Source organism: Miniopterus natalensis, chromosome 3, assembly GCF_054644295.1.
Source record: "Miniopterus natalensis isolate mMinNat1 chromosome 3, mMinNat1.hap1, whole genome shotgun sequence".
Taxonomy (NCBI): Eukaryota; Metazoa; Chordata; class Mammalia; order Chiroptera; family Miniopteridae; genus Miniopterus; species Miniopterus natalensis.
The window spans coordinates 65,783,277-65,807,478 of NC_142083.1; the positions used below are offsets into that span (position 1 = coordinate 65,783,277).

The window sequence follows — 24,202 nt, forward strand, 5'->3', positions numbered from 1 at the left end:
CGCGGTCGCCGCCGCTGAGGCGACCCGCAAGCTTCACCTGGGCCTGCGCCGGCTGTGACAGGTGCGCGACTAGCGCGGCGCTCCGCCCGCTCGCCGGCCCGCCCCCTCCAGGCCTCGCCTGCCGGGGCTCGGGATGAGCTGCGGGCCCCGGCTGAGCGGCTCCGGCTCCTGGCGCCCGTCGCTGCCGCGGTCGCCGCCCCAGATCGGCCGCCGCCCCTGAGGCAAGGAGGGAGGGAAGCCGCCGCTGATCCCGGGCATGAGCCGGCCGAGGTGTCCGTTGCTGGACTAAGGCGCCGACATGAACTTGCACCAGGTGCTGACCGGGGCTGTGAACCCCGGCGACCACTGCTTCTCCGTGGGCAGCGTCGGCGACCAGCGCTTCACGGTAAGTACGGGAGGCTCCTGCGTCGCCTTGGTGGGTCCGGTCCCCGAGTCAGCCGGGCTCGGCCGGGAGTGACGGGCAGACGCCGAGACCGCGTCGTGGCCCCGGCGGAGGTCCCTGGGTCTGCTCAGAGGTCCCCGCCCCCTGGGGCCGGGCGCACCTGGCCTTGGAGAGGGTCAGAGAGAGGCAGAAACCTGTCGGTCACTGAGGTGCACACTGCGCACAGCCTGAACTTGAAGTTAGAATGTTCTGTAGGATATTTTAAGTGTTTAATCTGACGTCCTTGGGCTGGCATGGTTGGCCAAAGTCGTTTAAACAAAAATCGTTGTGTAATGTTTTCAGGGGGAGGGGGAGGTGCTTTTTATTACCCCGCTCCATAGGCTAAAACTGTCAAGTTTAGAAATAGTTGGGATTGACTTCATTTCTTCTTCTAAGTTAAGGTCAGGTATCCTTGTAGTTAGAAAAAGTGGGTATCTTCAAACAGTTACTAATTGTTAACAACTAGTACCAGTTAAAAACACAGTGAAAACAGTGCTTTTCATTGAGGAATAACTTTAGAAAATAAAATATTTCATAAATAATTTACTCCTGCTGCCCTTTGAATTCCATATGTAACAGTTCAGTAATCCTGGGACACCTACTTATTTTAGATTGTTCACATTCATTACTAAAAGTTGTATTACTGTTTTTGAGTAAAACTCCTTTTTGGTATGTAGTGGTAATTCAAGGTTAAGGTTTACTGAAATTGATTTGTTTTTCATTAGTCTTACCCAGATATTGGAAGGAAGACGGCCCACATTTCTGCCTACTTACTAGAAGTATAGTGGAATTTTCTGCCTTAATTATAGTTCTTATAATAACTTCAAACTAAAAGTCAGTATTCACATGATACCCTATATCTAAACATACAGTGCTGATGATTTCTTGTGTAGCTATTACTTAGTTGTCATTAAAAGTAAAACTAAAGTTCACATAAATAAGTGAAACAAAGTAAACAGCTTGATTGGTATCCACGTTTTCTGCCTACTTTTGACTTTTTGGGGGGGTCTTAGTCAGAATAAATAATAGTCATTATTTAACATGATGCAGGCATTTAATTCCTGAATTGTGTCTTTAGATCTATGCCAACCAAATACTTTGCTTTAAAGCAGTCTGTACCTTCCCAGTAGAGTAACACATGCACACCTTAGCTTGCACTTGACCTTAGCAGTTTAGAGATTCTAATTCTAAATGTTAGCCTTGCCAGAATACTCAGAAGAGTGAACTCTGAGGGTTTCAGTGAGCAACTGTAGTTGGACGTTGCTCTCTGCTCTTGCTATTTAGAGGGAGGAAATAAACAGCATTTACTCAAGGAGGTTTTCCTAGTGGGAGATTATAGGATGGTAACACTGCATTCTCTACCATCTCCCAAAGTTATATGAGTGCTTCCTCCTATGTAAATTCTAAGAATTTTTTCTAAAAAAAAGTGTTAAGAATCTAGGTAGTGGTGTGAACTTCAAAGCATATACAATATGCTGGCCTATTTATATACCTAGATGACCCATATAAAGTATATATAAAACCTTGATGAATGCCTCCATGTTATTTTAAAGGAGAGGTGAGTTAATTTGCCAAACCTTATATAGTTACCCTACACCATCATGTAACTTGTTCCCTCCTGCTGAATTTTAAAGTCCATTTCCATAGACCAGGCTTTAATCTTCTCCCACCAAGCCTACTGCAGATTTCTTCTAGATCTCAGGAAACATTCTAGTAAATACAGTAAAAATAATTTTATTTTTTTGTTCAGTGTAAAGAGACCAAGTTCGCTATAGTTTGGTGGTAGTTTAAGGATTAACAATCGCCTTTTTCCTACACTTGATCTTAGCCAAAAGGCTGAGAAGCGATAACAATCACCTTTTTCCTTTGCAGCCAATTCATCCCTGACTCATTAACATTACGTTGATAGTTTTGTTATAAATTAAAATTTCTTCCCCTCAGTTTCCTGGACGCTATATGTATCTTAAATTTACCTCTCTTGAAATTACCCATTTTTCTTTCATGTTAAAAGCAGAATCTATTTATTGTTTACCATTTGAATGTTATTTTTAAACTCTTTGGATTTTGAATTCTTTTCCTTTGATAGGAAAATGGCAAACATTAATGGTGTGTGGTATGTGCAGACTAAAAAAAGTATCTCTAAGTTTCAGTTTTACTTGAGTTAAGGACATGGGCTTTTCCTCTTGCAGTCCCTCATGAAGAATTTTTATTCCTCCTGGTATGTTATGCTTTCTCTGAAGACAGTCCCATGTTTGTAATACCTCCCTTTGCGTGTTTGCAGATATTTTACTTGTTCTGGTTTCCAAGGATTACAAGAGTTGAGATCCTGCTTTCCCAATAAAGTGTGACAGGTTTTAAATGGAAATGAAATTGAATGCCAGTTTTCACAGAGTCTAGATTTTAAAATATGCAATTACTAATATAGTTAGTATATCCAAGGATTAGATAGATACTTTTTTACTGCTTAAACTGGCATCAAATTATTTTGACTTTGCTCTTAGTCTGAAAGCTTCTAGTAGGCAGTGATCTTATTTCATACTTTCAAAGCGCTTTATTTGGACTTCATTGTATCATTAACCAGTCTTGCTTTGTATATGTCTTCCACAATTTCATTGTAAGCATCTAGAACAGTGATTGAAGTACTGATGAGACCTAATAGTAGAATCATTACCTGGATCTGATTTCCAGGCCAGTCTCTTACAGTTAGTTTTATATCCAGCGCAGGTTCTTTTACACTTTTTGGACTCCTTTTTTTTCCTTTTTTTCATTTTGTAGTTTATTCATTCTTAGTGTTGAAACAGTTTTGAATGAAATGGAAGTAATTTCCATGAGGCAGATTGTCTTAATACTTGACTTCCTGTGTCTAGTATGGAATTTAAACACCTGTAGGAGGGAAAGTAAACATGTTATAGGTCTAGATTAGAAAACTCTGTTTTCCCAGCTCAGGATACCCATATTAGAAGTCAAGAGACTGACTGACAATTAGTGTTCTCCTTTTTCAACTTTCTGTCATAGTAAGCATCCTTTAGTTTAACTTTTTCTTTTGCTCACTCTAGAGCTGAGATTTTCCATCCTCATGGCTCACATAAACTAATTACTAAAATTCAGTGGCATACCAAAAAATATATTTTTTGCTGACCTGACAAAAAATAGCTGATTTACAAAAAAAATAATAATTACCTACCCTTTTTACTCCAAAGTGACTTTTTAAAAAGTCAGGTGCCTGTACTCATATATAAGGATTTCTGGTACCAAGAATTAACCAATCAGATGCAACCTTATTATGCTACTTGACCAATAAGATGTAACTCCATTATATGACCTATGTATTTATGGTTCAGTACAGGGCATTCACACCTGATGGCTATTGTTGTGTTGTCTGTTGTCATTTTTTTTATTTGACAATCTAAGGGAAAAGAGGTTAGTGCCCCTGACTATTAAGGTATTGCATGTTTTAAAAATTATTATGGCACAGCGGTTGAAAATAGCTGCTTTAGAGAATCCTTTAAAAGTGGGAGGATGGAAATATTCTTTTCTTGAGGGGCAATGTAGGTCTTTGTGGGCAGAGAAAATACAGGAGGGGAGGAGAGTTTAATCCTGTTCGAACTTGGACATAGATTTTTGTGGTACTCATATGCCATTATGAGTTCTAAATTAGACTTTGTTTTAAAATTTTGGCCTGTTTTAAAATACTGTGTTTTAAATAGTACTAAAGTGCCTTTAAGGTTAGTGAAGTAATTCTTAACGTTTTTAAAAGCAAGAATAATGTTAATTACAACATACCAAATGTAAGTTATTTAACCAGGAAATATACCAGGAAGAAATTCTTTGGAATATTTATTTACGTGATATGGTTGGTTAAAATATAACTATAAAAACAGGAAATCTGAATGTTTTACAGAATCACAGGATTTCCAAATTAGAATACTGACTGTTACAATGTTGGGTAATTTTTGAAGTTTAGAATATTATAGAAGGTTGTCTGCCAAAATTTAAAGTTAAAAATCATGTTTTAATTATATGCTTGATAGCACACATATGATCTCAGTTCTTCCTGTGCATCTCATTTAGTCTCAAAGTTAGTAAACCTAATGAAAATAAAGATTTTCATTTGTCAATTTAATTTTCATTGGTTAGTCATAGATTGTTTTGATTACAGTCAGAAGCAGCGGTGTACCAACTGTAATATATGCATATTAATTTTGAAGAGTAAGTAGCATGACAGTTTATTTGATAAACCAGTGCTGTTCCTATGGTTTTGATAATCTTCCAGAATGTAGTCAGGGCACCTTGAAATGAGTTTTTGAGAATAATTTATTTAAGAAAAATCTGTAAAACTAGCTTTAGATTTTGTTCTAGAAATATTATATGTTGTGTTACAGTGTAGGTTTTTATTTAAAACAAGGTAGATGGATTATTTTTATTAAAGAATTTAGTGGCAGGTAGATTATTTTAAAATCACACACAGTCTATTTTAAATTAAAGATTGTTTTCCCTATTTATTGTGTGTGTGTGTGTGCGTACTTCCTTATTACCTCATTATGTTGTAGAAACTCTAGAGACTTGAATTAATTTTAATAATTATTAGAGTTAGCTGTAAGAGGATATGTCTCTGTCAAGTGATTTTTGGATGATACCTTGTTGGATTATCTGTACAGATTTATCTCTCTTTTTCCCTCAGTTTTATTGATATATAATTGACATAAATCATTGTGTAAGTTTTAAGGTATACTGTGTGATGATTTTATATATATATGTAGTGAAATGTTTACCACAATAAGGTTAGTTCACACATCCTTTACCTCTCACAATTACCATTCTGTTGTTATGGTGAGAATATTAAAGCTTTACACTCATAGCAGTTTTCAAGTATACAATACAGTATTGTTAACTATGGTCACCATCCTGTCATAAGATCCCTGGAATTTATTCATCTTATAACTGTAAGTTTGTACCCTTGGACCAGCATCTCCTATTTCCCTCTCTCCTCTCCCTCTGGCAACCACCATTCTGTTCTCAGTTCCTATTAGTACAATGTTTTTAGATTACACATACATACAGTATTTGTCTTTCTCTGTCTGACTTATTTCACTTAGCATAGTGCCCTCACGGTTGTCACAAATGACAGAATTTCTTTTTTTTATTTAAATCCTCACCCGAGGATCTTTTTATTGATGTGAGAGAGAATGAGAGAGAAAAACATTGATGTGAGAGAGAAACATCAATCAGTTGCCTCCTGCATGTGCCCTGACTGGGGAGCAAACCCACAACCTGGGTATTTGCCTTGGCCTGGAATTAAACCTGCGACCCTTTGGTGCACAGGATGGTGCTCCAACTACTGAGCCACACTGGCCAGGGCAACAGAATTTCTGTTTTATGGCCAAATTATAATGCACTATATATATCCATTCATCCGTTGATGGACATTTAGAATGTTTCTATGTCTTGGCTATGGGGAGTAATGCTGCAATTAATATTGGAGTGTAGATATCTCTTCTAGATAGTGATGTCATCATCTTTGGATATATACCCAGAAATAGGATTGCTGGATCATATGATAGTTTTATTTGTTATTTTATTTATTTATTTAGTTAGTTAGTTAATTTTTTTATTGATTTCAGAAAGAGAGAAAGGGTGAGGGAGGGAGAGATAGAAACATCAATGATGAGAGAGAGTCATTGATCGGCTCCCTCCTGCATGCCCCCTGCTGGGAATCAAGCCTGCAGCCGGGCAGGTGGCCTGACTGAGGATCGAACTGTGATCTCCTGGATCATAGGTTCATGCTGAACTGCTGAGCCACGCTGGCCAGGCTATTTTTTATTTTTTTAAGAACCTCCATATTGTGTTCCATGGTGACTATACCAATTTGCATTTCTACCAAGAGGGCACAGGGGTTCCCTTTTCTCCACATCTTCGCCAACACTTGCTTTCTCTTGTCATTTTTATGATCATTTGAACAGATATGAGGTCATAGCTCATTGTGGTTTTGTTTTGTTTTCTGTATGATTAGTAATGTTGAACATCTTTTTATGTATCTACTGGCCATTTATATGTTTTTGGAAAATTTTCTATTCAAGTCCTTTGCCCATTTTTTAAATTGGGTTGATTTTCTGCTACTGAGTTGTATGAATTCTATATATATTTTGGATATTAATTCTTTATCAGATATGGTTTATAAACATTTTTCTCCAGCCCTGGCCAAGTGGCTCATTGGTTGGAGCATTGTCCCTTATACCAGAAAGGTTGTGGGTTCAGTTCCTGGTCAGGGCACATACCTAGATTGTAAGTTTGATCCTTGGTTGGGATGCATACAGAGGCAACTGATTGATGTTTTTCTCTCACATCTATGTTTCTCTCTCTCTCCTGCTTCCTCTCTTAATAAAAACATGTCCTCAGGTGAAGATTTAAATAAATATATATTTTCTCCTGTTTCGTAGGTTGCCTTTTCATTCTGTTGATCATTTCTTTTGCTGCGCAGAAGCTTTTTAGTTTGATGTAGTCCCACTTGTTTATTTTTGCTTTGGGTGTCAAATTTTTAAAGATCCTCACTAAGACTAATGTCAGGAAGCTCATTCCCTATTTCTAGGAGTTTTATAGTAGCTGTTCTTACATTCAAGTCTTTATTTTTAGTTGACTTGATGTATGATGTAAGATAAGGGTCCAGTTTCATTCTTTTGCATATGGCTGTCCAGTTTTCCCAGCTATTCTTCCCCTATTTTGTATTCTTGATGTGTTTGTCGAAGATTAGTTGATCATATATGCTTGGGTTTATTATGTATGGGCTTGTGATTATGTTTCTTTGTTCTATGTGCCTGTTTTTATGCCAGTACTGTACTGTTTTATTATAGTTTTGTAATATAGTTTGAAAAACTAGAAGTGTGATGACTCTAGCTTCTTGCTCAAGATAGCTTTGGCTATTTGGGATCTTTTGTGGTTCCATATGAATTACAGGATTTTTTCCTTTTTATAAAATGCTATTGGAATTTTGCTAGGGATTGCATTGTATCTGTAGATTGCTTTGGGTACAGTAGACATTTTAACAATATTCTTCCAATCCATGGGCACAAAATACCTTTTTATTTATTTGTGTTATCTTCAGTTTCTTTAATCAGTGTCTTATAGTTTTCAGTGGATAAGATCTTCCACCTTAGTTAAATTTATTCTTAAGTATTTTATTCTTTTTGATGCTATAATACATTAGGTTGTTTTAAAATTTTTTGAATAGTTTGTCGTTAGTATAGAAAAATGATGATTTTTGTGTGTTGATTTTGTATCTTTCAACTTTGCTGAATTCATTTATTAGTTCTAAAAGTTTTTTGGTGGAGTCTTTAGATTCTTTATATAATATTTTGTCATCTGCAAACAGGCACAATTTTATATCTTTTCAATTTGGATACCTTTAATTTTTTTCTTGCCTAATTTCTCTGTCTAGAATTTCTAGTAATATGTTGAATAGAAATGGTAAGAGTAGGCATACTTGCCTTGCTTCTGATCTTAGAAGAAAGGTTTCACAATATTACTCAGTTGTGAAAGCTTGTCATATGTGGCCTTTACTGAACCATCCTTGCATCCCAGGGATTAATCCTACTTGATGATGGTGTATGATCTTTTTAATGTGCTGTTGAAATTGATTTGTTAGTATTATATTTTATCATGTCTCTTTAGCATCATTTTTTTGTTCCTTTTTTAAAAAATTCATTTTGACATTGACATTTGAAGAGTGTAGTATCTCCCTCTCCCTTTTAAAAAATGAACCTTTTCTCGTTTTGTGTTTGTCTGATGTTTCCTCTTGATTAGAATGAGGTTATGTATTCTTGGGCACAATTGTATGTAAATGATGTTGCATCCTTCTCTGGGTATTACAGTTTGAGACTCATGATATCTGTAATCACTGATATTAATGTTGATGATCCATCAAAGTGTTGCCCAATGTTTCCAGTGTAAACTGGTTTGGTTACCCCCCTCACCCGCCTATTACATACTTGCAACAATAAGCAGTATGTGAAGGATACCTTATGACCATGCAGAAGATAATCCTCATCCTCATCATAATTTCCCCCTGGATTAAGCATCCATTGATGATGATTCTTACCTGGTCCCCCCCTCCCTTTTTTTTTTAACACTTACCATCTTTCCTGCATAGCAGGGTATTCTGGGCTCATTATAGCTACCCTACACCAGCCCTGTAATTATAGAAGCCTTGGTTTCTTTTAGTAAGGAATGATATTAGAGACCAAGATCAGATGCTCGATGATTTCATTGCTACAGGAATGTGTGCCTCTTCGCCCTTTCATTGGGCAGAACTATCAAATATAAACATGTATATGCATATAGCATACACACATAACATATACACATACAAACATATTTTCATGTGTACATGAAAATACAGCAGGTCTTTGAATAATATCATTTCATTCAGTACCATTTGGTTATAACATTGATTAAATGCCATAGGAACATGTTTATGTCAGTTAACCTGTGGTAAAATTGGTTTCATTATATGTATGTAGTTTCACTTAACGTCACTGAGTCTATCAGTGCCGTTAAGTGAGAACTTAACCATATGTATATTTTGGAAACCATGATTTTATATCAATATTTCCAGTTCCAATCCAGCCTTACACGATTGTATTGCGTCTTCCCCCATTTCATATCTTTGTTCTTTCTTATGCAATGAGAACAGTGGCTCATTTCTATAATATATACAAAATAGTTATTGAATCACATTGCCCTTACCACTACAATTAAAAACTTACAAAAAGAGTTCAGAATTTGTTTGTATTTTTTCACCCTACCTTGCCTGAGAGGTAATAGAAAATATTTGTATAGGTCTCTATGCCACCTCCATTTCGCTCTTTCTGTTTCTGTCACAGAGCTTCTGAAACCCTTATAAATTAGGTGATAAAAACACTAGGAGCATCTTTTGTTCTAATGAGGCAACTGGTGGGCTCCTGGATGGTTCCTGGATGGTAGCTGGTCATTAGAAAGACCACGCCATAATTAGAAGCTTGGGATTTTCAGCCTTGCCCCCCATTTTCTGGAGAGGAGAGGGAGGCTGAAAATGGAGTTAACAATTGATCATACCTACATGAAGAAACCTCCATAAAATTCCAACAGTATGGGGGTTCGGGAAGCTTTCATTTTGGTGACCACCTCCACATACCAGGAGGGTGACATACCCCAACTCCACAGGGACTGTGGAGATCCTGTGCTAGGGACCCTCCCAGACCTCACCCTATGTATTTCTTCATCTCGCTGTTCATCTGTATTTTATTGGTTAATGAACTGTAAACGTAACTAAGTGTTTCTCTGAGTTCTGTGAACTGTTTTAGCAAATAATCGAATCCAAGGAGGAGGAGGTCATTGAAACCTCCAATTTGTAGCGAAGTTGGACAGAAATTATGGGTAATCTGGGGTCCTTGGGATTAGCATCTGAAGTAGAGGGCAGGCTCAGTTAAGACTGAGCCCTTAACATGTGGAATCTGATGCTGTCTCTAGGTAGTGTCAGAATTGAGTTAAAATATAGGACATCCAGTTGTTGTCACAGAATTTCTTGGTGTGGTTAAAACCTTCACACAATACTCAGAAGTTTATGACTTTGGTAGTAGTATGAGAGAAAAGAAGAAGCACAGGAGGAAGACTAGTTTTTCCTTCTAGCTTCCCAAGACAAAATACAGTATATGGTCAAATTCTGTATTCATAAGTTACTTAGTTTGTTCCTGCCTTCTTTCTTTAGGTGTGGCTATAGTATTTATTTGAAATGAAGTTAGTTCATTTCTTTTACTTGCCCTCCCCACCATTCTGATTGATTTAATTTTTTAAATATGTATGATATTAATATATTTTCAAAAGTCATAATGATACCATTATAATAACCTGCTTATTATTTAACAGGAAAGGAGCAAAGGGGAGACTAGATAATATAGGCATTCCATTTATACAGCTTTGCCAGGAAGCTGCAGTTAACATTCTCCAAGTCTGTTCCCTGCAGATCGATGGGGGAAGGGACTGGACAATAGACACATGTCCAGTAAGGTCTGGATGACGTGGGAAGATGTTTACCTGTTAGTCACACCTGAGAGAGAGTGTCAGTTGCCCAGAATAGATGTGGCTACTGCAAGGGTACAAAATCTGAGATACTTAACAAAAGGAGCTCTCTGTCTTTCTTGCTGTTTGTGCCTGACTTCTGGCTTGGTGGGCTCCCATGGTCTGTACTCGCCCATGTGGCCCACAGCCATGTGGACTCCACACAATGGACTAATGAACTTTAACTAGCCTGATGCTGCTTCAGACCCAGTTCCACGATGGACTGGAAACTCTGGACACTGGCCCTGCTTTTAGCTCTAATGAACACCGAGCTACATATTTTCCAGGACTGGTTTAATAGACATGGGACTTTTCAAACCAAGGGATATATAATTCCACACAAATAACAATCATTCATTCTTCTGTGCAAGTCTTAGAAAATTCCTTTTCTGAAGATATTGCAAGAACTCCACTCCCACTACCAATGGAGGAATTCCACTCATCCAATCCTCTGGCAACAATAACTATATAATAAATTATACTAAGAAATGTCATTCTTTCCTATATCCCTTCCACTCTGTCCTTCCCTACACCTTTGTTGATAACAAATTTGATTGTTCCCTAGTTTTATCTTTCCTGTGTTTTTTTTTGTAATCAGAAACATGTATGTTCTCTTATTTAACTTGTTCCTTACACAAAAAATGATATACTATATAGCACTTTTGTACTTTGTTTTTTTCCCCCCAACCTAATACTGTCCCCTAGAAAACACACCATTGTCAATTCATAGTTATCTTCCTCATTCTTTTTACAACTGTATAATATTCCATTGTGGATATATACTATAGTTTATTCAACTGGTATTCTCTGTATAGCAGGACTTTTTTAGGAGACAGTTAACAAATTTTTGTAAGTGATGAAGAAACGGAACAAAATGCAAATATGGCTTGAGTTTTTTCTTCATCCTGCATTTAATTACAAATCAAATAAACTGTAAGTGTTTAAATTCGATAGTCAAGAAAACCAGAGGATCTTTATTATAAGCCCAAAGCATAATAGTTAACTTATGAAATGTGGAGTGTAGCTGGTTAATCCATTTTTCTCCCATCTACTAGTTTATGGCCATACATTAGTTACAACTTTGAGAGAAAAAGTGGGGACTGAACGAGAGATATTCCAGATTAAGATCAATAATTTACATTGGATTTAAAGTTTGCCAAAACTGGAGAGAGACAGCTTTACACGTTATAGTACTGTCACTAAGGAAAAGTAGATGGCAATATAAATATAAAAGTCAAGTGATAATATAATATAGCAGCCGCAAAAGAACAGGGGTAATCCAGAATGTATAAGTCTTTGAATGATCAAGGGTTAATTGTATTATAAGTTGGCATCTTCCTCTCTATAGGGCTAAGTGTATTTCTGAGAAAATTTTACATTTTTCAACTCTGCAAATGTTTGATACTTGTTGTATTAAATAGTAATTTTGTGAGGTACTTCAGGATTAATGTAGATTTCTGGAAAATTTAGAGTGATTGTTGACAAAAATAGTTGCAACACAATATCTGAAAGTAAGTAGATAATTTCAGGTATAACAAAAGGAAAGCAAAATTATGAAAACTTTTAATATATAATGATGAGGAAATCTAAGTTGTAAACATTCAAAATTTAAAACAATATTTTGGGGAAACAGTGACAAACAGTATTTAATCAAAATTTAATATTGAAAAAAATCAATTTCTAAAATATTAAGGTATTTAGAGCATTATGAATGAAAATTTTTCTAGAAATAAATTGGTTTTTATTTTAATTTTATTTTTTTTAAATATATCTTTATTGATTTCAGAGAGAGGAAGGGAGACGGAGAGAGAGAATTATCAATGATGAGAGAGTTGTCATTGATCGGCTGCCTCCTGCATACCCCTGACTGGGGATCTAACCCACAACCTGGGCATGTGCCCTGACCAGGAATCAAACCTCGATCTCCTGGATCCTAGGTCAATGCTCAACCACTAAGCCATGCCCGCCAGGCAATAAATTGGTTTTTAGAACTTATTCTTGCTAATAGTCTCATGACAAGACTTATGATCATATTGTGGGTATTTATATAGGTGAGCAGACCATCATGAGATTTTTTTGTTTGTATACTGAGCTAATATTTTCCACTATGTGACACTAGTGGAACCAGACTTGATTATCCCTAATTTCTTTTAGGAAAATTTCAGGCAAGCATGATTAATTAGGAATGCCCTCGTAGTGCCATGGAAATAACACTAGATCAAGAATCAAGAGATCAGGATTCTCAAACCCACTCTTCCACTAAGAAGTTATATCAACCTATTTAGGCATCATTTTCTTGTTTGTAATGTGAGCAGATTCATTGTATCTTCCCTCAAGTGCCTTTTCTAATATTTTTTAGTAGCATGTGTACAGAACCATTTTGGATTTGGTAGGAATTAAAGTCATAAAGTATAAAGTATAATCCTTTTTACATTAAGGTATATATGCATGTGCAAAAGTGATGAGATGAGAAAATGAAAAATTATTAAAACTTTAGGAACTTATCAGGATGGAAAACAGCATGTGATAGATGTTTTATTATAAGTGTTACACTGCATATGTGAATTTTAGGATGGCCAAGAACCCTGTAATGAAAGAAACTCCTGTGGTCTAGGAAGGTGAGGAAAAGAACACAGAAAGAATTCTGGTTGGAAGAATTCTGCTTGTTGTAAAATTCAAAAAGAGCTATAAAGTACTTGCCAAACAAGCCTTGAACTATATACCTTTTTATTTCATTTGGTTATGGTAGTTGTCTTTGTAAAATTAAATACCTCATTTATTCCATTAGGTATTTATAAAGCAGGCCCTTCAGTTAGAATTGGGTATGAGAGCAGAGAACAATATAAACTCAAACCCTTTTTGTCTTGAAACTTAATGTCTAGTAATAGAAATGGATAATAAGAAATATATTTACAAATTATGATATGTGCAAAGAAAAAGATTTAGTAATGTGGTGGAAAAGAATGAGAGAAAGAGAAAGAGAGAGGGGCGCGGGAAGAGGGGGTAGGTGAGGAACTGAGATCTGAGTGGTGAAAAGAAGCTAGCTAGACAAAGACCAGGCAGATATAAAAGGCAGATAAACCTCCTTGAGGTGGAAAAGATTGATATGCCTAAGGAACAGAAAGAAGGGCAATGTAGGGCCAGGAGCCAACTGAGGAAAGGAAAGAGAACCTTGAGATGGTTTTAGAGAATTAGGACAATTATTTAGGGCATTGACCATGGTAAGGAGTTGAGATTTTATTCCAAGAAACTATTGAAGGGGTTTAAACAGGGAAAATTTCTTGGTATAATAAACATTTTTAAAAGATTACTCTTGTCTTTGTGTGGAAAGAAAATAGAGGGAAGCAAGAATGGAAGCATTCAGACTATTAACAATAGTGCAGGAAAGAGATAAGCTTAGACAAGGGCAGTGGCATTCAGTGGAGAAGGAAAAAGTGAACAGAACTGTATTTTTTTGCAGATAGAACTGATTGAATTTACTGATGGGACTGTATATGGGAGGTAAATGAAATTTTCTCAAATAATAGATTTTTAAAAAAGAATTTAAAATTAATCTGTTAAAATGTAATGTTTAATGCCAGCATTTTACATGATAAATATTTTTTTGACAATTTTATTGTTTTTATTTTATTCTTTTTTTTAGGCTTATGCATCTGGATGTGACATTGTTATACTGGGAAGTGATTTTGAAAGATTGCAAATAATCCCAGGAGCTAAACATGGAAATATTCAAGTAGGATGTGTAGACTGTTCAATGCAACAAGGCAAGGTTTGTAATCTTGTGATAATATGAGATTAATTTTAAATATGGGTTAGCCAGGATAGTCTGAAGTATATTTCCTACTGAATTAGAGACTTGCTTTGTGTCAAGGACAATGTAGCTGCAAATTTCTTTGGCTCTCTAAGATGCACCATGGGGAACAAAGTCCCTGACTCTCTCAATTGTATTTTTGAGATTTTCAGGAATTCTATTCTTATATAATTTTGAAACAAAGCATAATCTTCTCTATGAGTTGACAAAGAACTTTAATACTTATTACCTCTATAACTGGTCTAAAGCTTACTTATTTAAAAATTGATTGGATTGAGGGACAGGAATGACAATAATCGGAATCTATTTGCAAATAAACTACTGAAGAGAAATCATTTGTTAGAGTTATTCTTTGTCTGCAAACTGGTAGTTATTTTCTTGTAACTTCTGGATAAACTTTGTACTAAAATGAAGATAAACTCTTCTAAAGTGTATAATTTTTTGTTAATTTATTGAAAGTCTATAAGGAAAATGAAAATTTTTATTTTGCATATGAAAAGTAAGAAGTAACCTTGAAAGTGAAACAGCAACAACAAAAGAAACGGCATGTGATGCTACATCAGGTTAAATACAGTTCACTATAGTACCAGAATTGGAAGAGTCATAACTAATAGGCAACATAGTATATAGCTTAATATAGCACCATATAGGCATAGCGGCCAGGCCTAGGTATGGTTGCCTATGGGCCAGACTGGGATGAACTTTACAAATTTATTTAATTTTTTTTGCTAGATGTTTAGATACTTCAGTTATATGAATTCCACCAGAACGTTTTGTGTAAGGAACCGCAGTGAACCCAATCTTTTTTTAAAAATGTAATCATTTCTAATAGACCTGCCAGTCTGAAAAGTTATTTTTTGGGGACCTAGTTTAAAGATACTCTTGGTAAGGAGTTTTTACTCTTGCAATCTTTATCTGTTTGTTGGACTACTCTTGTTTCTTTCTTTCTTTTTAAAATTTTTATGTTAATCCTCAACTGAAGATATTTTTTCCATTGCTTTTTCAGAGAGAGTGGAAGGGAGGGAGGGAAGGGGAGAGAGAAAAAGAGAGAGAAACACTGATGTGATAGAGACACATTGACTGGTTGCTTCCCACACATGGCCCGACCGGGAGCAGGGAGAGAACTCACATCCCAGGTATGTGCCATTGACTGGGAATAGAAGCCGAGACCCTTTGGTGGGAGGGCCAGTGCTCTAACCCCTGAGCAACACCAGCCAGGATATGAACTATTCTTCTTTTTGTTACTCCTGTGTTTCTTTCCCTTTAATATAGTTACAAGTGTCTCTCATATAGTTTTCTTTTGTTCACTCTTTTCATTCTTACTGTACTACAGAAATCTTCATTATGGAATGCTAAAAATTATTGAGATTTTTTATTTTCTTGTTTTCTTCATGTTTGTTTGATCTCCTAGCTCTGCCATTCTGTAATCTTCATTTTTATGTACAAACTCACTTATACCATCTAAGCACACAAAGGACTGGTTAATAATTGGAAATTTAATTTTAATGATTTCCAATGTGAGTTATCTTTTTGTGATAAGCTAGATTACATGACAGTTGAAGTTAGAATGAAGAGGTCATTTGGTTTTATAATCATTCTGATTAAAGGCAATTTTTTTTTTACTAGTATCAGTATAATCAAATGATTCCTTCAAGTATCAGGATGAAAATTTTGTAGGGTCTGGTGCCTGGGGACTTCTGTGTGCCTTTAGGAAGGAAATGCTGCTTGATCCCATAGGCATCTGTATTTTATCGTTACTGTTTTTTTCTTTGTAGTACTACCAGATTAATTTTCCTGAGAAAATTCATCCGCATTTACCTTATTCATTTGCTTAAAAAACATTCTTAGCTTATCATTACCTTGTGAGAGTTCTAATGTTCACCTTGTCGTGGGGCTCTGCACAGCCGCCTCAAACCTGCCTTTTTGGCCTCATGTTTGTTATTCTGTTGTGACACTCTTCTAACTTGGCTGGTGGTCAGTCACCTCCAAACATATATTGCCTCTTTTAGTCTTTATGCTTGTGTTTACATTGTGCCTTATTTCTAAAAACTGAATATTTACTGTCCTTTAAAGAAATACTACCTACAGTTGAAAGGTCTAAACAAAACACTCCCTACCAGACCAACTCAGTGCAGATGATTTCTATATCATAAGAACTCCTCAGAACACTTAGAAAGGGTTTTTTCCCCACATGTATGTTACATCTTCATTCTTTATTCCCTTCATTACATTATATATTCTTATTTTTATTCCTTATTAATTTATTCGTTTTATCTGTTTTCTGATATTTCAGTGTTCTTCATCTATGACTCACTCAAACTTTAGTAATAGCTACCTTATAAAACAGCCTGGAAGGGTTATGCTTTATTGATTTAAGAGTAAATTTTAAACATACTTAAATAAAATGGAATATTAAAAAAATTACACTCATAAAGGAACATATCTAAGTTATACTTTTAAAAAGTTACATATATACTCACAGAATTGTGAACTTTGAGGATAGGTGAGCTAAAAACTCGTTTTTAAGTCATGCCAAATTTTATACTTGACAAGGAATACATCAATACATAATTCTTTTGTTGAGGAAGGGAATTAACATTTATTATGCTTCTTATAATGATATATTAGATTTACAGTGTAGTTTCAGTCCTCAAAATAATTCAGTTAGGAAGATAGTATTATACATGTTATAAATATAGATAGAGAAACTAAGGTTCAGAGAGATTAATTTACTAGTTACACAGTTAGTGATAGAATGTACTGGGATTCTGATCTAGATATAGTGGTCTCTAAAACTGACATTTTCAAGTATTGGTGCATGAAATTGCACATGTGGGCGTGTTTTAAGTTATACTATTCATTTCTTTTGCTCTTTTGATTCATAAGTAAGTTAACATCCATAATTTTTCTTTCATTTTTCTCTTTAAAAGATTGCAGCATCCTATGGAAATGTTATCTCTGTTTTTGAACCAGTTAACCTACCGAAGCAAAAGAAAAATTTGGTCAGTAATTTATCATTTTCCTTTTAGGAATTGAAATGTCTTAAGTATTAAGAGATACTATTTTTAATAGTACAAAATCAGTGATCATCAAATAAATCAGCATAAATTATACACTATAATTAAATGCCATTTTCATGTTAAAAATATGAAAGACTTAACTTTCATGTTAAGTCTTTTATTGAAATGGAATTAAACTAAATTGTGCCAGTGAATTGTCTTGAAATATTTTTATTTTTTTCCTTCTGACATTTTTTTCTTCTGTATTTGAAGAGTCAACAACTTTTAAGTTTGGCAATTATAATAAAGTTATTGCTAGTGCAAACACTATTGTCCAGTCATATGTGACACTTTATCCTTTGCTTTTATGATCTACTTTTATATAGTTTTTCTGCCTTATATATTTTGTTCTTAAAGTTATGTTTTAATTGCAGTCTTACCATACCTTCAGGACTCACTTTCTTGTACTTATTATATCATGTAATATAATTGTTAACAGGCCAGAGAATTTTTTAAATAAAGAAAATATATTCAGGAATAGTTCTGAAAGCTGGTTAAAACAGTAGTTTATAAATATTGAAGTTATGTAGATTTCTTGGGTGCTTTAATGCTTTTAAGTCTGACAGACAGACCAGGTTACTTTACCCATCTCCACTGAAGATTAAACTAGTGATGTAAATCGTAAGAGGATCAGTCTAGTGTGGTCCAAAGAGCAATTATTAGGAGTCAGATAGGGATTTCTCTTACTGCTTTTTAGCTATTTGATCCTAAGTAGGAGACTGGGATTTCTCTTACTGCTTTTTAGCTATTTGATCCTAAGTAAGGAGCTTTATGAGACTCTGCTCAATTCTGAAATTGGTTACTATCTATTCATTCTTCATGGACTATTGTAAGGATGACATGACGTCAGAGATTGTGTAGAAATTGTTAAATATAAAGATTAAACAGTGTTAATAACAGACATACCTTTATATATCTTTTAATAGTTTTCATTTTCACTTTGCTCATTAGTATCTAGCATATTATATTCCCTCTGGTTTAGTTTTGCAGCTATTATTTTTTTATAAATAAGGTAGCAGAGGCCAAAAAGAAATGTGATTTGACCAATGAAACAGCTATTGAGCCACAGAACTAAGAGTAAAACCAGCTTTATTGATTCCTTAGGTGGAAGCATTATTTTCTCTACCTTGTGTTAATGAAATATATTTTCTCTGGATTGCTTTTCCATTTTGAAATTTCATGGAAGGGGAGTCCACAATTCTCCCCTGATTTTTATTTGTGTTTATACATTACTTAATGAATCCATTTATTAAAAGCTCTTAACGCCTTATGAATTAGTAATTGACAGTACTAAAAATAAATTTTAAAGGTGGTGGCTTCTCTCAGAACAATGTATTTCAAGTAATACTCAATATATTTGTCAGAGAAAATATACCAATAATAATTGGATAAATGACTTTCTTTAAATTTTAGGAATTATATAGTCAATGGCAGAAGAGTGGTCAGTTTTTTCTGGAATCAATAGCGCACAATATAACTTGGGATCCCGCAGGTAAGAACACAAGCATGATTAACTGAAATGAAATATCACTTGCCTAGGCTTTTGCTGTTATTACTTTCATGTATTTCAGTTCTGCTTTGTGTGATTGTGGGGAACACAAAAGTAATAAAACAGATTGCATTCTTTTAGACCTTATGGTGAAATGAAGATGCCAGCTATAGGAGGAATACCTGTTGTGATAATAAACAGAATATTTAACAGATCAAGAATGGTTAACTCACTTGTAAATTAAGATAATATCTATTTCACAAAATAGTTTTTAATGGTCATGTATGGCAGTATATATGAAAGTATTTGGTAAATGATAAAGTCCTATGGAAATATTAGCCAGTGAACTGTATACTTGAAGTATCATATTAACTGCAATAAAAACATTTAATATATATATATTTTTAGTAATGACGTAGCAGTTGCTTGGAATTTTTGTTCCCATGGTCTGCTGGTACTAATGTTTTAGAGCTGGGGTGGGGAACATCCAGCCAATGGGCCATATATGCCCATGAAATCATTTGGTCTGGCCCTGCCAAAGCCTCACCAAAGAGAAACAGTTCCAGCTATCTCATTAGGGGTGAGTTAATTAAATGTTTGACCAAATATAGCAGGCTGATTTTTAAGTTGATAATTTTGTATGGCTCTCGAATGATGTTATAAATATCCAAATGGCCCTTGGCAGAAAAAAGGTTCCCCACCTGTGTTTTTGAGGATAGAATTAATGTTAAATTCTTCTAAAATCATCATTACAGAGTAGTATTAAAAGATAATTACTTACTTTTAACATATCTAGTAGTGAGTTCACAACAGCTATGACCATTATCTTTTTTAAGTGAAAATTCACATAAAAGTTTATTTTTCTTGATTCAGTTGAAGAATAGATTATAGCTATAATAAATATTTGGGAGTTATTAGTATAACTATTACTTTTGCAAATGAACTTTGTAATTATTTATAAAAAGATTTTAAATATTTTACATGAAATACTAGTATTTTGGTTTTGATCAGCATTTATATATTTATGTGCCAGGTATTGGTATAGAAAGAAAATTTTTTTCAGATGATGTTAGTAAGTTGACTATAATGCTTTTGTGTTGTCTCGAAACCCACTATTGCATCTTGCTTAAGTTGTAAGATTTTCTGTCTTAGGCTTTTTATACCCCCTGCCCTGTTTTAATATCCATACCTCTGCCCTTTGTGTTCAAATCAATATATTTGATACCATACTTTACCTACTTTTATTTCATTACATACCTGGGGTTATTTTATATTCTGTTTTAAATTCTTAATCCTTCATGGGATAATTTTACTTTCAGTTTATGTTAAAGAAGATTTGTAAAACCCAAACTCATAAGTACAGGGAACAGATTGGTAGTTGCCAGAGATGGGGAGTGGAAAGTGGGAAAAATAGGTGAGGGTGGTCAGAAGATAATAATTTCCAGTTATAAAATAAAAAAGTACTGGAGATGTCATGTACAGCACAGTGACTATAGTTAATAATACTGTATATTTGCAAGTTGCTAAGAGTATCTTAAAAGTTCTCATCATAAGGAAAAAAGTTGTAACTAGTGATGGATGTTAGCTAGATTTATTGTGGTGATCATTTTGCAATATATGCAAATATTGAATCATGTTATACACTTGAAACTAATATAATGCTATATGATAATTATATCTAAAAAAAAAAGAAAACTTGTGTCTCTTGGTAAGTTAAACAGTGGAATAGTAATCATATTTAAATGGAACGTCTCACTAGTACTTTCTGGGTTGTTTTTATCTGCCTGTGAGACTTTCCACCTAGTTGCTACTATTTATGAGCCTCTGCTAAGTGCCTAGCCTGTGCTAAATACATTATACATATTGTAGCTATTCCTTACCACAACTCTATACACATTTTTAATTTTATAGATGAGAAAATTGAGGCTCAAAAGCTGCCCAACCTGATCAAATTCAAATGGCTAATTAAGTGACTTATTTGGGAATTAGACGCAGGGATTTCTGATATAAAGTCTATGTTTTGGGACAGACCCACTTTCCTTTTGAAATAAAATGATGTTTCCAGAGAAACACCAATCCATAGCCAAGGTGAATGCTTTATTATCAGCTTTTTGGCAAAAATCGCATCACCTCCTCTATCTTCCTTGTTTGGATGATAGCATAATCTTCTATTCAGTTATCCAAGTCATAAAGTTGAAATCTATCCCTGAAACTTATTTTGTATTTCTGTTTTTTAGTTGGTGTTAAGCCTTGAAAATTCTACTCTTGAAATGGCTTTCAAATCCTTGTCTTACTTTAATATTTGATTCAGATCCTCATGATTTCCCATCAGTATTATTACAGTTGGTTAACCAGGTTTCTCTGTCTTATGTTTTCCCCAGTCTTGTCTATGGCTAGAGTTATTTTCTAAATGGGTCTTTACCCTTCTTTGTGTACTGGAATCTTTGAAAGTATGGTGAAAATTACGGATTATCTCTCTAGAAAAATGTACATACCATACATATAACTTTTGCATATCTCAATGAAGGGAAGTACACAGGCTTCAAGTCTTTCTGTTGATACCCCTCCCCCCAGTTGAGACCCCTTATTCTCAAATACAAATCCACTTATGTAAACTTCCTCTTCCCACTTAAAAACCTTTAATTCCCAAGTACCTATAACAAACTCCAGACTCCTTATGAACATCAAAAATGTTTCATAATCTGACCTCAAATATTTTTTTCCAACCTTACTTATTTTTACAGGTCTACTATGCAATTTATTTTTTATTCATCCCAGATTACAAGCCATTCTTGGGAATGTATTTGAATTTGCATGCCTTCTTGCTTTTCATAGTACTTCTCCACTGGAATGTAAACTCATTATGAAAAAGGACAGTGTTATATTTGTCATTGTATCCTTCATGCATAACACAGTGCCTGATACAAAGAAGATGCTCATTAAATGTTTGTTGAATGGGGGATTATAAGATCTCTTTTCTTTTTTCCTAAACCGCTTCAACAAAATTAAAATGCTGCTTTACTTTCTCTCCCCCCAATCTAATTTTATTTGCCTTTTTTTAGAAGTTGTTTATCTTAATAGTGTTATATGAAACTATTGAGTATGTAGCTTAACTCAGTAACTAAATACCAAATAATAAATGGTGAATAATATATATATTTTTAGGCAATCGTCTTTTAACTGGTTCTAGCTGTTTGCAACTCTGGTCCAATGCTAACTTGGAGAAGCCAACTGAAGATGAAAATCCAGATAAAACAGATCTTAACTTTGGGGATTGGAGATGCATTTGGCATTGCAAGTAAGCAATTAATTAGAGGGTTAAACTGACAAGCCTGTTCCATGTGGTTTTATTATAAATGCATTTTAGTTTGTGTAAAACCACACTAACATAAAAAGTATTGACTTTTTTTATTGTGACATGCCATTTTTTAATATACAGAGGAGTTACCATTTTCCATGTTCTACATTCATTTTTTTTAACTTGTTGAGTAAAACATCTACAAAGAAACCTAAGAAATGTGTAAGACCTATATGAAGATCAGTCAATAGAATTTGCTAAGTTACACAAAAGGAGAAAGCTACCTTTCATGCTTTTGAATGAAAGTTTTTCTGTTGTGAAGAGATATTTTTCCCAAAATAATTTCTATTGAACATAATTTTTGTCAAAAGCCCATTGGAATTCTACTTTTGAGCGCAGTACTAAAATTTCATTTAAAAGGACAAATATGGGAAATTCTGTAAAGAAAAAAAGAACAAAGACATCTACTATAGGAAAATGAATCATAAGCCACAGCTGATCTCGTTGATATAAGAACAGACAGATTAGGATTAGGCCCAATTATACATGGAGATTCAATATATAAGGTGGCATTTTACATCGGTGGGGCAGATTTGCCAGCTCCATGGAAGAGAAATGAAGTTAGAGTCTGTTTCATAGCTGGCACCAAAATAAATGTCAAAGGAAGGAAAAATTGAATTTCTATACAATGAAACAAATAGTAGAAGAAAACATAGGTGAATTTTCTCATTTTAGAGCTACCATGTCCAGTATGGCGGCACCTAGCCACAAATCACTGTTGAGCACTTGAAATGCAGCTAGTCCAAATTGAGATGTGCTATAAATATAAAATACACACTGGATTTCAGAAACTTAGCACACAAAAAATAATGCAAATTACCCTGTCAATTTTTGAATTGATTACATGTTGAAATGATAATATTTTTGATATATTAGCTTAAATAAAATAATTAATTTTACCTGTTTCTTTTTACTTTTTTAAATGTGGCTAGTAGAGAATTTTAAATTACTTATATGGCTAATATTTATCATTATGTTCTGCTATGGGATGAAAAGTGCTGCTTTAGAGTCAGGTAAAAACTTTCTCAGTATGATACCAAAAGTAGAAATGAAAGGAAAGAAAAGGAAAAGAAAGGAAAAAATTGATAGTTTTTACTGTAACAAAAAATTTTAGTAGCCCTGGCTGGTGTTGCTCAGTGGTTAGAACTGAAGAGTGTCAGGTTCTATTCCCAGTCAAGGGCACACACTTGGGTTGCAGGTTTGATCCCTGGCCCCTGTCATGACACATGTGGGAGGCAACCAATTGATTTGTCTCTCTCAGATTGATGTGTCTCTCTCCCTCTCTTTCCCCACTTCCGCCCTTCCTTTCTCTCTCTTTAAAAAAAATCAATGGAATAAATATCCTCAGGTGAGGAGTAAAAAAAATTCTGTAAATCAAAAACACCATAAGGAAAAGAAACAAAAAGTTGAGAGGAAATATTTGCAAATTGGGGTTAATGCCTTTTTTAAAACAAGGTCTTAAAAATTAGAAAAGAACAGATATCTTAATAATAAACAGAAATGGACAATGAAGAGAAAAATTTTAAACAGCAGTACATATGAATAATAAGCATATTAAAAGTTGATTGACCTCACTTGACATCAAGAAATGTGAAATATCCAGAAAGAGAATGGATAATACCTGTTACTAGTGAGTGTTTGGAGAAACAGCTGCTTTTATGTACTGTTAAGAAGGAAGTGCAATTGGTATTGTCTTTCTAGAGAGCAATTTGGGAGTATGAATTAGCAGGCTTAATTTTTTTCATACCCTTTAATATCAATTTTAAGTTTTCACTAATTCAACAAATATTTGTTGAATGCTTATCATGTTCCAGGCAGTGTAAAAGTGCTTGGAATATAGCAGTGAACAGATTGGGGGGAGATAGACAATAACCAGTAAGCTGCTGTGATAGGATGTTAAATGCCATTCTTCCTGAGTTGGTTTTATATGAAGCAATAATAAGATATATATCAGGTACCAAAGTGCGAGTAATGC

The 24,202-nt window shown here is 34.7% G+C and overlaps 1 protein-coding gene across 4 annotated transcripts in view; it reads left to right on the forward strand.

Moving 5' to 3' along the window:
* Positions 1 to 205: 205 nt before the first annotated feature.
* DMXL1 (Dmx like 1) overlaps positions 206 to 24,202 on the forward strand; it is a 123,779-nt gene continuing 99,782 nt past the window's right edge. The window contains exons 1-5 of one of the 4 annotated variants that reach the window (XM_087815506.1): positions 206 to 385; positions 14,154 to 14,279; positions 17,252 to 17,323; positions 18,794 to 18,872; positions 22,035 to 22,167. In XM_087815506.1, coding sequence (XP_087671632.1) covers positions 299 to 385; positions 14,154 to 14,279; positions 17,252 to 17,323; positions 18,794 to 18,872; positions 22,035 to 22,167 — 497 coding nt within the window. In that variant the 5' untranslated portion in view covers positions 206 to 298. Of the gene's footprint in view, positions 386 to 14,153; positions 14,280 to 17,251; positions 17,324 to 18,793; positions 18,873 to 22,034; positions 22,168 to 24,202 lie in introns of those variants that run through there. The other 3 variants (XM_016204603.2, XM_016204604.2, XM_016204605.2) reach the window with 3 other exon arrangements.